This window comes from Aulostomus chinensis, chromosome 7 (genome assembly GCF_037954235.1).
Source record: "Aulostomus chinensis isolate RoL2024-O1b breed Wild chromosome 7, RoL_Achi_v1.0, whole genome shotgun sequence".
NCBI classification, from domain to species: Eukaryota; Metazoa; Chordata; class Actinopteri; order Syngnathiformes; family Aulostomidae; genus Aulostomus; species Aulostomus chinensis.
This window is the reverse complement of record NC_141326.1, coordinates 14,683,474-14,698,448: the sequence shown is the minus strand read 5'-3', so window position 1 is coordinate 14,698,448 and position 14,975 is coordinate 14,683,474. Positions and strand designations below refer to the sequence as shown.

Here is a 14,975-nt window from a genome sequence, read left to right as displayed (position 1 = left end):
TTCCTCCTCCTCAGGCTCACGTGGCCAGTGAGACTCAGCTCATATCGTCTTTTATTGTTCTGGTCCGTCTGCGTCACCGTCTGATGTGTGGTGGAGACTTGAAGTTCTAGAGAGCGATTCGGCTTGCAAATTTATGAAGAGCTCAGCATAAAGACTGATTTGGACTGGCGTTTTTAACCCTAACGAGTCCTGAGCTCCCTCTCCTTTCAGCTCTGTTGTGTTCCCACTGTGTACAGAACGTTAGAAAAAGTCGATTTATGGTGTCGGTCCAGCTAAACCAGTGCTTGCAAAGACGTTCGTGTAACTGAAACCACACATCATCTCAGAGACGGACCAACATACCTCGACAGTGCGGCTGCAGGTGGATTTACTCCAGCATGGATGCGCATGAACCATCCCAATGTAGGCCAGCCCACAGTTAGCCTAGCATTCTGCACATGCTCCGCTGGAACTGCTGCAATGTTTCACCTGGACATCAAACTGCGCACACGAAAGTGTACGTTGCAAGTGTTCACCCAATTACATACGGAAAAGACGGACGGCAGTGAGCAGGTCCATTATTTCCTGCTTATGGACACAATCCTGCTGAAACTTTGCTCACTTGCCAAAGAAAAATATAAATATAAAATAAAAACACGCGCAAATCCAGAGTTTTTCACAAACCATAACTTGTCTCCAAATAATTTTGACCATAACTCGACTGCAACCGTGCTCACAGCAGCCTTACTAAATATGCAGTACACCAAGTTGAATTTGTCGACCTGCCATTTAACGCTGTGCAAGAATGGGTGCACATGTTTTTCTGTCCTGAACAGCTGCTGGACAACAACACGCTGAGAGCGCCATCAAACTGAGGCGGGTGCCACTTCTACAGGCTTACATTGTTTTTAGGCTGCATTACAGTCATTTAATATTCTGCCTCAAGAGAAATATTGATTAGTGCAGCTTCAAAAATAAAACACTGTTGTATACAGTCGCTGAATCGATAGCTGGAAAGTGGGACAGCGGAGAGAGGATAAACACATGGGGGGGGGGGGGTGCAACCTGGGACAGAAAACGGAAGAGAGGAAAGGAGAGGGATCTTCCACTGACGAGACGTCTTCAGAGAGTTTTGTCCGACTTAATAAAAACACGGAAGCTGAAGCTTTGGTGTCGAATACAAGTGTCACGATAAATGTACTTCTTTTCTTTGCCTTTGTATTGGGTTTAACACAGCAGGAAAGATGCAGCGTCAACGATTCTGAAAACTGAGTAAAAGTGCTGAGGCTCACCGTCTCTCCTGCAGCTCTGTCAGCCTAGAAGGTTACTGACTCTGCTCTGATCTATTAATTAGACGTATAGCTGCCGCACTTCAAAGAGCTAACTGGATCTCCTTCTCCTCCTCCTCCCCCTCCGCTCACTGAGATCACCCGCCAGCACTTGGGGGGCTTAGCGGGCCGGGAAAGATGGTGAGATCGGTAAAAGTGTCAAGAGAAAGAAAGAGGGACAGGGTATTTCAGCGCGCTGTAGTTTTGTTCATATTATAACCTTTATTATTCTTTGGGAGCAAAAAAAAAAAACAGCACAAAATGAGGAAGAGGAGTTCAAGCACACGTGGACGGACTTTAAACAAGACAAAGGCCGAAGACTCGACTTGGGCCACAGAGTAGAGAAAAGAAACAAGGATGAAATAGACATTAAAAATTGTAGTTACAAAGATGAGATCAGCCTGCATGACGATGTGAGCAATTAGGGGGGTAAATAATAACAATAATAATAATGTTAATGATTTATTGATGAAGCATTGTAGATTAAATTTATTTGATTAATAATGAAGAGAATAGTAACAATACTGAATATTATTAGAACTGTATTCATAATTATATAGTACTAATAATAATATGTATAAATTGATATATTAATAAATAAATTGATATTAAGGAAGACATATGGAAGAAACGAAAATGGAAAAATAAATACTATCAGTTATTGTGAAGGGGGGGGGGGGTGTCATGTTCTCATGGCTGTGTTACTCCAGACAGGGCAAACGGAAGCGGCTAAATGTCCAGACAGATTTGGGGACGGTGAAAAGCTTGATTCCAGGATCCAGTGAGGCGGGAAAATAAGAAATAACAGATGTACAATTTGCAATCGAGCAAAATGATGTAATTTAGAAAAAGTTCACACAGCACAAACCTCCTACATCTACCTGACTTACTACAGCCAGAACTGCATAAACTGAGTATCTCTAAATAATAACAGCAGCCTTCCCCTCCATGTCTCCTTTCAGTTGACTGGATGTCTTTCAGTTGGCAAATAAGTAGGTGTGATTCCTCGAGGAGCTTCCTCCAGTCAAGCAGAGCGGAGATGTTAATGCTGACTGACAAGCCCTGACATTCGCCCCCGCACATGAACACTCCCCTCATCATCCTGCACTCTGCAACATGAGTACAGTACACACACACAGTACGTTTTCATAAGTTCCTGTTGAAGTATGTCCATATGCTGAAATTCGTAAGCTGGTGACTTACCCTAACCGCCTCCTCCGCACCGCTACACTCACCCTCTCACTCAGGATTCAAGGTTATAAGAACTGGGTGTAATAGCCCTTGTCCCTGTGTTGTTACACTGATACTCCAGTATTTCGGCCTGGAGCCAATTTGCTGATATGTTTAGTTCAAAAAGATTAGACACTAAAATAATTTGAAGAGTTCTTATATCGATGAGGACAATTACATCATTACACTGCAGCCATTTTGTGATGAGCAGTCACGGCACTGTGGTTTGATGTTTAGCAAGTCAAAAACTCCATTCAAATCATTTTTGTCCCTTTAAAAGAGGACAAATTCCCTTGAACTGGTCCTGAGTCCGGTCTGGGCCCCTGAATGTAGGTGAAGTCTGATTAAAAGATCAAATCTGGATTAGCAGTGAAAGGGGCGTGCCAGGGTAACAGAGTATGAACAGTGAAAATCATCCTGCTGAGATGTAGTGAATCATTTCTGAGGTAACCTTGTAAACTGATTTAGGTCCCCGCAGCATTCGGAGTACCTGCTAAAACTCCCACCCACGGAAATTCTGAACAGGCTTCATGGTGAGCCAGTGAGGAACAGGATTATTTACACAAAGGCTCTTAGGAGAATGTCAAACTGGAGAGAGAGAGAGAGAGAGAGAGAGAGAGAGATCTGGGAACTTTTTTCAGTAACTCTGGCCACAGGACTCTTCTTCTTCTTCTAAACTAAATCGGGTAAATCCAGTAAGAGAGAGCCCGTCTGTTGCGTACACTCTTTTTCACAGTATAACTTGTGTGAAAGGGTAACTCCAGACTACTGATTCTTTGTTCATACGAGATGATGGTTCAGGATTACTACAATCACAGCACCACTTACGAATATTTCAAATCCCAGTTAGCGGCTCAGTAACTCGTCTCTTTCCACTATTTGAAATGAAACTTTTAATAATTTATAGCTGCTGAATGTCTGCAGGAGTCCTCAGTGACTGAGTAGCTACCCGGGGCAGAGATATCAATGTCAGAGTGGAGGATGAAATAAAATCAGCTCCACACTGAAATCCTCCGCAGTTTTTCCTCTTCTGGTGGGAAGAAAAAGTTTCCTTGTCGGTGCTGTCAGATGAAAGTCAGCTTCAAGGTAGCGAGTGAAGCAGCCTCCTTTTTGGGTTGTAGGAAAGGTGTTTTTGCACTCACAATATGAGCTTTAGTCAGATGGTCGCAGCAGGAAGCAAGATAATTCGAGTAAAAGGAAATATAGGAGATACAGGGAGTGAGCAGGCACACGGTGCTACGTTCACTCCGCAAGCGGTGGTGTCAGAGTCTGGATGAGGGCGGGCGAGATGTGCTGGCTCTACCCAGCTACTGATAGCTTCACTCAGCCATTGTGCAAGAGTAAAGCTATCAAGTTCATCCATTCACCACGTTGACATCTTTAACGTAACCTAGAATTCACTTTACGAGTAACTTCGAATTCTGTAAAGAAAGAAACTGTGCCGCAGCCTCTCAAAGTGGCCGGTCTGGCCTTGATGATATCAAGTGTTCTTCAACAGCCTGTTTTTGAGAATTCCAGAAATAAAGTTTATGGATGATAAAAGAACAAGTTAATGTTTCATATTTCACATCCCAAATCAATGAGCAGCAGAAAGAGAACCAAAAAGGTTCTCAGTTGAGCAACATTAGACACAAAATGTTGGGAGACAAAGTCCTGCAAAGGCCAATTCTAAGACCTTTTTTTTTATTTATTCCCTCACACTATTAACTCAACTAATTCATCATATTAGCGACTGCGTGTGAAAAACATTTCTCCAGCTGAATGAGAACAATACTGAAGTCCTTGTTTTCCAGGTGGGGTTAAAAACAAGTCAACTCAAACAAATCAAACCTCATATCTTGGTATTATCCTTTAATTAGAGAGAAAAAGATCTTAAAAATATCAGGGGGCTCAGGGGACCTGCTGTCCCAACACAATCGAGAGAAAGTTGAAGCATTCTTTAGCTCATTTTTATTCATTATTTGCTGATGACTCCATTCTGTATTCCTTTGTGCATTTTGATCATTTTTACAGTTGTCCTCTTTGAATCGTTTATACTCAGTTTGTCCTTGTTTGGTCTCTTTCTACTTTGACCCTGTGAAGTTGAAAGACACACAAGCTAACAGAGACAGAACTGCATTGTCTTTGGAGAGAATTGCTCGTTGGTGGTTTTATGATATTTACGAGTTTCCATGGTGAAAGTTTGGAGGCTCAACACAAATAAAAGAGCACTCAGTCCATAGATGTTTATCCCACTGCTGATGTACTGGAGTTGAGGAGTGTTTTCTCAAGTGATTCTTGAGAAGAGATTTGAATCTGTTTTTATTTTGTTGGCTTGGTGCCTTAGAACCGTTTAGGTACAATCTGAGAGCCACAGCGTACAATAACATCTGATATTAGTGTTACTTCAGTGTTTTACAGCAGATCCTGTAAGCTCATTGTACGTGCAGACATTTTTACTGATAATAAGCATCTATCGTTTGTTACAAATTTGAGGGCGGCACGGTGGTGCAGTGGTTAGCACTCACAGCAAGAAGGTTCTGGGTTCGAGTCCCAGCTCCAGCACAGGATCTTTCTGTGTGGAGTCTGCATGTTCTCCCTGTTCCTGTGTGGGTTCTCTCTGGTACTCCAGCTTCCTCCCACAGTCCAAAGACATCAAGAGAGGACGAGGCTGATTGATACTCTAAATTGACTGTAGGTGTGACTGTGAGTGTGAATGGTTGTCTGTCTCTATGTGTTGGTCCTGTGATGGCCCGGCGACCTGTCCAGGGTGAACCCCGCCTCTCGCCTGAAGGCTGCCCCTGCAACCCTTCACAGGACAAGCAAAAATGGATGGATGGATTAATTTGATTGCAGAGCAGAAGCTTGAGTGGCACGTTTTATGCTTCATACCTCACATGTGGATGATTTCAATACTTTTGAACAAACTGAAGTTCTGCTCTCAGTTGTAGCTCGTCACCAGTGTGAGAGACAGCAGACTGAATTCCACTGCTCACCACCTCTGCCTTTTATTTTGTTCCATAATGTTACTGTGACCTGAGTGTGGCATTAACGTCTCATCTACCAGCCAAAGCACAACCATCAGAGCCGCATCAGAGCTTTATTGAGCAACATACACGCACCATGACTTGTACTTACTTGGCTCAAGCTGAATGGCACAGTTGGAGCAGAAATGCAACCAAATGTCCATTCTAGACCATGTATGTCTATGATGGCGGGCGGATGCCAGCAGGCCAGATTGGCCAACAGTGTGAGGCCGTCAGCAGTGCACAGAGGGGAGAGGGTAACGGATGCTGGACTCCTTCCTGGACCGAATGGAGAACCAGATGTCGAGGAGTAAAGCTCAGTGGAGCGCACTGAGGGGATGAATGGTTTCCTGAACAAACCGCAGTCGGTCACTTCCTTCACACTCTTGTGGTTTTAGTACAGCGTCCACTGAGAAGGACGCCATAATCCTGACCGGATGAGTGCTGTGTCTGTAATTCTGCAAAAGGCTTGTGATCCAAGAGTAGGACAGAAGAAACACACACGGTCTTTAACTCCTCTAGGAACAGCACATGGACCTTCACGCAAGCGCGTTGTTCATATTTTAGGAAATGTTTCCAGACACACCTGATGATGATTTGATTTACAGTTAATGGGAGGGAGGTTCATAGGTCAAATTCTTTAAGGGACACCAAACCAGGCTGAGGTGAGGATGTATTACGTATTCAACACCACTGAAAATAAATCGAGTTAAATTGAGGCCACTTGCTGAGTTTGCAAAGTGTAACTGAATTATAGTAGCGTTCAGTTCTTGTGAGGCGGAGGGGGCACCGAATGAATTCGATCTAAAGTGATGTTCTGGCTATGTGGGTTGGGTTCTAAGGGGTCGGAAAAATCAAACAGCAACAAAATGAAACCGTCACTCCGGATCATTCCGATCTCTCAACACACAGCTATTATTTAGGAACAACTAAGTTACAACAGGAATGACACGGAAGTTTGCGAATTATCCAAAGTGATGAGGTAAGACACGTGGCTATTAAGTTTTTTTAAATCAACTGCATGAAGACCGGGTCCATTTGCTAACTGTTATATATTCAACATAATAATTCTGAACCCCAAATTGAAGAGGGAAGCAAATCATTTGTTTTTTCTCACAAAATCTTAAATTTCCTTTGCCTCCATTCTGTCCCAGGAGAGGGACGAACACGTGACAAAATGTGATCCATGGCTGTAAAGAAGTTCATCCATTTTTATTTGTTTTAGTTGTTGTTGTCTCTGTTGCTGGGCAACTGAATTTTACAGTTTATCCACCTTTTTTTTCACCACTAGCTTGGCTGGGACGTGGGTGTGCAGGTCGACTTAGCCTGTTACTATTGCCATCACGTGAGCAAAACCCTCCAGGTACAACAGTCATCTCTATGAACAGATTCTGCATAAAAATACAGGATCTGCAAGTGAGGGAGGAAGTGCTGGGACAGGGAGACTTCAAGGAAGTTTCTGTTTGAGAAGCTTTGACCAATCACATTTGAGAGGGCCTCACTTGAATCCCATAAACAGGCCGTGTGGAGGGGAAAAGAAACGGAATGCAGTGGCCGAAAAGAAAGGTCAGAAAAATGTCTGCAGTTTGAGGATCTAATAAAGCTGTCATAGTGGATTTTAATGGTTATCTGAGTGAAAACTGACCACTTGTGAAACAGTGTTCGCTCCGATTTGTCGTCTTTCAACTCCATGCAAACATCTCAGGCTCATACGGACCGGAAACGGTGAGAGGCAGACAGAAGAAGGAAGTCTTGGGCGGGATATCGGCTAGCTCCACCAAAACTACAGCTCAAATCTTCTTTACAAATACTTATTTTGAATGAATATACAACATAATATATTAAAAAGATTAAAGTATCGCATTACTGAACCACAGTAGACCTTTATTTCTCTCTGTCCACCAGAGAGCACAGCAAAGCAATCACAGAGAGCCAAACCAGCACAGACGGGGCTTTTTAGAGTGTAAATCTATGTCTTCAGTCCAGTCCGATTATTAATTATTATTAATCCTCGGCCCGTTTTTTTCCCATGCGCTCAACGACCTGCTCTCTCATCAGGGTGGCGTCTTCTTTTATGAGGTTTAGTGGCAGTCGGCTGGAAAACTGGCTTCAGAACCGTAATCTCACGAGAGCAGCACCAACATGCTAGGGGCCCAAAGTCTCACAAGGAATTGCAAAATATACTTTTTTTTAATTCTATTTTTAAATATTATATCAATATATTCAAATATGAATTTTCATTTTCAAGTATTCCTTTATTTTACATATTCAAATATGGAATGTACCTTTGACAACCAGGACCAAAACCCCCAAATACTAGCCCTTGTTCCCAGAAGCTAAATCATCAGGCGTAGACGGTTACGAGAGTGACAAAATGGTTTCGCGAAAGGAAACTGGTGCCAGTTCAGTACACGTAACCAAAGTTTAGAAAATCGGCACCAGTTCACAAACCCGCACCAAATCGAACTGTCCCACCACGAAGTCCATTAAAAAATATAAACTGAACTACTGTACAGTGATTTGTCTCCGTTAGTGATGTATAAAGCACTCGTTAATCGAATCATTCACCCAGATCCATAACATGACTTCCGACTCACGGACCTGTAGGGCCCATTAACCTGGAAAAATGACCAAAAAAAATTAACTGCATCTCACCGAAATACCGCAGCAACACCACAGAGCAGAGGGTTCCCTGGGCAAAGTGATCCAACAATCCTGCAAGAGCCGGACATATGAGCTCCAGCTACATCAGTACATCCGGTCTCCAGCAAGGCTCCATCTGCAGAACCAGCTGATTAATCAACTTAGCAGACTTAGGAACTAATTATCTATTGGTCATTCTCAAATAATTACCCAAGGAAAAGGGGCGTGTCAAACCAACTGCCCAACGGGTTAGCCCGGCTCTGCCCTCCTTCCGCTCAGCTCAGATTTAGCTGAGATTCAGTTTGGAAACTTTAAAAATTTCACGAACCAAAGTTCTGGCTGGACCAATCAGCAACTAGTGGGAGGCGTTGAGTTTGATGATGTGGAAGTAAAAGCGCTTGTTTACGGCGGTTCAGTCATTGCGGCCACCATCGGAGCAGGTGTTGAAGCGTCATCAAATACACAGATATTAAAGCAAACAAGAAAAACACCTCACACGACTCATTGGAGAAGAAGATGAGTTTGCTTTACTGCCAATATGCGCAGGGGAACAGTTTATTTACCAGCTGCATTGTTGGTGAAGTCGGTGCTGCCTGGTTTAAGGCTGCTCCACTAGTTTACACTAAAACGGTTACCACACCTAGGACTCAGATCCTGGAAACAATCTCTGGAGCATAAACCAGACCCTGAAAACCTCTAGGGTCCAGAGGAGAAGACCACAAAACAGAAGCATTTCAATAAAATAAAGGCACTTACACTTTTAGTAAGAAATCTGACAAGCTGAGGTACGACTCACGTTGATCACGTCTTCTACACGCCGCCTGCTCTCCAACCTGGCATTGAAACAGAGGCTTCTCTCTAGCTTCTCTGCTTCTTAAAATTTTATTTGCTACACTTTAATCTTGATGTTGAGGTTTATTATACTGATATTATTGCTAACATCAGTCTGTATGTGTTTGTTACACACACACACACACACACACACTTGGCAAGAGAATCGGGGGTGAATGTGTGGAGGTGAGTTGGACACCAGATGGACTATTTTTAGCTTGATGGATTGTGATTCTGTCATGGAAGTCTATTTTTGGTCCGTACAAATAACCTAATTAAAACACAATCACCTATTAGGAAATGACCACGTATCTACTTCAGTATTACAGAGCCTGACTGTTGTGTTTCCCAACATCAAGGGCAACACGCTACATGACGCTGTTGCCTCTGGTGTGCCATCCTCTGTTCTAATAGAAGTCCTCCATTAGTGCTAACACAGAGGCCCAACTCTGACATTCAATAACCAATATGTCACCAGCAGAATCCAATTAATGACTGGATCCCCTTCACTGTAACACACGCTGACATCTGCTCCACAGTTAGCCAGTGTTAACAATGTTGCGGTAACTCAAACCCATCCAAGTGAAGCCGACCTACACAACTACAACCCTAAACAACAGGGCCTGCTTGAAGCAATGCACAAGCTGCAGCTCGGTCAAGCACAGCGTACTTGCTAGTTTCAAGCCATGACAAATTTAACTACTAAATGAATTTGTGCCAGCAGGTGCTTAAGTTTGTCGATGAGCCGGGGTCTGGCGTAATCATGGCACGTTGCTATTTTGGGAGACCAGAAAACGTTAGCGCCATAGACCAAGAAGAGGCTGGTCTTTGGTCAATGGCATGATGTGTGAAGTGCTATTTAAAGGCTGCATCAATATGATGAGCACAGCATTGCAATGTGGTTCTATTGATGCCTGAAAATGTGGAAACATTCGTCGCCACGTCCTCCCAGGCCCGCTTCACCTCCCTGGCTCCCTTAAAGAAACATACTGTAAGATGTGCTCGCAAGTCTTCACCCTAAAAAAACGACAATAATAAATAACCACAACTCTAAACAGCTACAACAATAAAGGAAGCAGTTTGGCTGAACCGGGAGTCATTTAGCAGTTCATTGATGCAACTCTGACACTGCCAATGAAAAGTACTGCACCGGTCATATTACTCTGACCAAAGAAAATCAAGGTCTTCATGTACTAGCTTTCAAAATCACCTCAGACCTCATCTGGGGAGGATGACTCAGTTGCCATGGCGATGGCTAAATTGACCCACTTGTGCAAGCAGGTGCTAAAAATTCAGGTTGGACTTCATTTTTTCTTTTGTTTTTTCCAAATAGACAGTTGTTTGGACGAATTGCAACTATATTATTTATGGGCAGGAAATAGCTTTAAATGAATCCATAGAAAATAAGGTAGCTTTTTCTTCTGGTGTTCAGCATGAAATGGTTCCTTATCATAAAGAGTTTCTGGTTTCTTTTTGGAGAAGAAACATGCAACTGGGACAAGTTGTATAAAATGTGTTTTTTTCTTCAAGCTATGAATTTGAAACAGTGAATAATGTTCCAGTTCATTGCCTGAGATTGTGCTATGATTATGATGCAACACAGTAAATTGGATGTGTTGCCTTCATCAGAGGATGAGATGGTTTCTTTCTCAGTAAATGGCTTCCATGGGATCTGCAGATGGTAGTGTGTGCCAGATATTAGTGCCGTATTCGTAATGTATTAAAACATACACCAAACCCTCGTGCTGGACTGGTCGCACTGCAGGTCACCTGGATCAGGGTGCCACCAAATGCTGCTGAGGGAATTTTCCGGTGTTGGGGTCTGGCTTTGCTCCTAGTATCTCTTATCTGTTGTGCTTTCAATTCGAAAAAGATATTGGTGGGATGACAGATGGACCACTCGTTCTGTTTTTCTGCCCTGTGCATGACTGTTTGATGACTAGATGATGACTATTCCCAGGATTTCTGGGCATCATTCGCTGGCTGCTGCAGAATGAACATATGAAACACTGGACTGACTGAGTGACAGAATGGGACGGATGGACGGAAATGCCATAGATAAATCCATACAGGCTGGATAAAGGCGACACCTGTGTGGCACGATATGGTACGTTATGTAGGCAGTGGCTTCACGAATCCTACGTACATGGTCTGCAGGAGGCTCTGTGGAACCGTGCAGCCAGCCTTGGGAGGGAAGTTCCAAAACAATCCAGGCCCCATCTAGCAGTGGGTATAAAAATACAAGAGACAAGATCTACTGTACTGGTGTTGGTGCATTGCAGGTGCAAAGGCAGCAGTATAAGATTCACATAATTATAGGAGGACACATGCAATAAAGCTACACAGAGCAGACTGGAGGAGAATCCTGTGGAGATTGCCGTAAAAGAGAGAAGTGAGAAGGTTAATAAAAGAAGGCTTCAGCATTGCTATGAGGTTTGAAATCAATAATAAAGAAAAATAGCAGTGTGATGACCTCCAATCTTCAATAACTGACTTGTATCATCCTCTAATAGTGGCCAGAGAGAAGCACAACAACACAGACTGTAAATAATAAAGTAATCTCAATTCTCAGGAGACGCTAGGGAGCTAATAGCAGCAGAGATCCGACTTAAATGTCTAGCAAAGAGGAAATATATCAGCATGCAAAACACGATAATGACAACACTGCTTTCCAGAGGCTCACTTGCAGTGCCAACCTCCATTGTTCAGCTGTTGAAAATGCCAGGCAGAGGAGGGGGATGGGGAGGGGGGGATGGGGAGGGGGCTGAAAGTGGGCTTTGGGGACCTCAAGAAGCAAAAATTAGTTGCTCCAAAAAAAAAAAAAAGACACAGAACCCCACAAACAAGCCTCAGACACCAGTGACTCACCAGCTACGGTATGACTCAAAACAGATCATTTCCTTCTGAAAGAAGCTGGGATTTTACTCGCTGCTTCCAGTCAAACTGAAATATGAATTCTCTTTGTGCGAGGCAACATAATCTAGGACACACAACAATTTTGCATACTTTTTCAAGTTTCTGGTGTGGGGGTTCCATGTTGACTGGCATCCTAGAGGGATGGATTATATGTAAATTTAACATTCATGGATTATGTAAACTCAACATTTTAGAAAGTAGGGGGGCTTTAGTTAGCATGATCTTGGTCATTGGCTCAGATAAAGGAACAGATCAGAAAGCAAAACTGCGTTTGCGCTGTATCGCTGCCCACATGTGCTCATAATCTGTTGGTAGTTTTCTATCACGCTGATGTATATTTGGTCATGATTATTTATATAAAAAGGGGCTGCAGCATCGTGATTGACAGCTGATCTTACTGAGGTATTGTCAGTTGGAGACACTTACTTCTGTGTCATCGTACATAAGAAGAGGGAATGCAAACCAACGTCCCAGAATCCCGATGTAAACTGCATTTAAAGTGTGTCTGAAGTGTCTAAAATGTGTAGTTTTAAGATTTGCGAAGTTCGCAAACACAAAAACAGGATATTTAAGATTACACAAGGATACTTAAATGCTAATGGTCTGTTCTGAAGGCGCCTCGCTGCTGTTTCACACCCTCTGATAAGACACTTTAATCACTTAAAAGCGCCGAAAGTGACGGTTAATGAGGACTTAATGGCAAACCCGTAGCAACATGGTTTGAGGTGACCTCATAACTCTTAAATCATCTTGAATGTGTGATCATGGAGCACTCACGGAAAAAAAAAACACTGGGACACTACAACAATCAAATTACAGTACAGACATAATGAGTCAGGCCTCAAAATTCACTCACTCTTCATCAAGCCAAACAAATATATATTTCATTTATTAATTCAACCCAACTTTGACCATGGTTATTACAATGGTGGACTTGGGTAAACCCCTTCTCCATACATGGTGTAAGTAGAGCAGTGATAAGAGCTCGCGTTGCTGCGTGTGCTCGTGTAGGAACAAAATCTGGAGTGTATTGCTCTTTGTAAATCTATTTATAAACACAGAGCTGAGAAGCAGTCCTGCTCCCGACGGGAAGACAGCCTCAGCTTCAATCACCTTTTCATGTGCTGAAGGAGCAGCACGGTAGTATAGAATAAAATAAATAAAGTTTTACAGCTTCAAAACAGAATGGCTCCCTTGCAACAGAGACAATACAGGGAGTGGCCCTCCGGATCTGACAGAGAAATGATGTAAGAGGACCAAACAAAAATGGGGCAGCGTCAGATAACTAATACATTAAAGTGGGACGTAAGCAAACAAATAAATAAGTTCATCATTTAGCTAACAGAGTAGCTTTGGGCCATAATTTTGAAGTCTTTGTTACGAATGTGATTACTTTAAGTGTTGGATTGATTTCTTTAAATTACAAAAAGCAGCCACTCACAATATATTCAGCACTGTGCCATCATGCTTCACGTCCCCGATCTTCACTTGCAGCCATTTGTTTTTTGACTTACAGTAGACTCATCAGTCACTCACCAGTCTGCTACAAAATCAAATATGAATTCCAATTTACATCTGTGGAAACAATTCAACTCAATATTATTCTTTCAGATCAAGGACTTATTTGCTGTCGACTTTCATTTCCATCTTTTTAGTTTAGTTGATCTGCTTTAAAAGGCAGAGTGTGTTGATTTGGGGTCAATAAATTCAACCTGTCGACACCCTATTCACGCCAATGCAGAGGCTCGCAGTGAGAGGTGTGTGTGTGTGTGTGTTTGTGTGTGTGTGGTGTTGGTGGAGGAGGAAGGAGGGGGTGAAGGATAGAGTACAAAGCCTCAGCAGCAGTTTTCACACACACCATGCCAAAAAATCCTGTCCTCTCGTTAAACATCCTCCTCCTGCTGTAAGTCCTCGAACACAAAACAGCTAGTTTTTACTCTCCTGAACACACAAGTTTAAATGTTTTACTCAAGAAAGCTTCACAAAGAGTTTCATCTTGGATTTGCTCAAAAACAACTCAGAATAATCTGTTCACAGCTTGTTTTTTTTTAACTGAAAGTGTTTAATTTTAAGTCATGCTGTAGGAAGAGAAAGATTTACACTACCTGTGGTGTATTTAGGAGCTTCTCTGGTCGGTAAAGTCGGGTTTAGCTGTGGTTCTGGTGTCTGTTTCGCGCGCGTGTGTGTGTGTATGCGTCCCTCGGGCTGCTAAAGACTAGAGGAGTGTACGTTGCTGAGGGTGTATGTGTGTGTGTCTGTGGGTGCACTGGATGAAGCGAGAGAGAGAGAGAGAGAGAGAGAGACTGGCTTTCTCTATCCATCTCTATCCCTCCCCCTCCTGATGATAAACAGAGAGCACGTGGCTTCACCAGTGATGCAGCGCACTGAAGCTCAGAGCACTAAGAAGTGAGGGACGCAAAGAGGAAAAGAAGAGTGAGGAAAGAAAGTGATGGAGTTGATAAGGCTCTGTGTGTGTATGTGTGTGTGTGTGTGCGTGCGCGCGCGTGTGTGTGTGTTTGTGTTAAGCAGGGCACTGCGGTTCTTAGTTGGCAGATGAACACAAGCTTTCAAATTAGTCTTGCTTTTTAGGACACACTAGCAAAATAAATTCATCCAAACCAGAAAGAAGACAAAAATCCCTCTTCTGTACGTGTAATTCTGACACGTAGTTACAGCCTATCATCTCACAGACATCCTCACACCCACACAGACACAGGCAGACCAACACACAACAGCCTGCAGGCAACCAGAGGAGACTTTCTGTCTGGTTAAAGCTACCATCAGAGGAATTCACCATGTTAGGGCAACTGGGGCATGAAGTGTCGGGAACAGCGTCACCCGTGAGCTCTGGTAGATCAATGGCTCCAATCCATGCAACAACAGCTGTGCAAAATATTGGATGTGATCTGATCTGATGTTTATGCAACATTGCTTTTCTTCACAAGAACCAACTTTGTTCTCCAGTGTCTGGTGGGGTTCCTCAAAGGACACAGCAGGCCAAAATTTGGAGTTTATTTCCAAAGAATATTCACATAATCTGCAT

The 14,975-nt window shown here is 43.1% G+C and overlaps 1 protein-coding gene across 7 annotated transcripts in view; it reads right to left on the bottom strand.

Moving 5' to 3' along the window:
- Window positions 1-14,195, bottom strand: part of ndrg4 (NDRG family member 4) — a 45,386-nt gene extending 31,191 nt beyond the window's left edge. For 3 of the 7 annotated variants that reach the window (XM_086208644.1, XM_086208646.1, XM_086208645.1), the window contains exons 1-2: window positions 14,038-14,195; window positions 11,163-11,236 (exon numbers count right to left, since the gene is read on the bottom strand). In XM_086208644.1, coding sequence (XP_086064770.1) covers window positions 11,163-11,236 — 74 coding nt within the window. In that variant the 5' untranslated portion in view covers window positions 14,038-14,195. The remainder of the gene's footprint in view (window positions 1-11,162; window positions 11,237-14,037) is intronic. The other 4 variants (XM_086208647.1, XM_086208648.1, XM_086208650.1 and 1 more) reach the window with 2 other exon arrangements.
- Between the last annotated feature and the right edge of the window lie 780 nt (window positions 14,196-14,975).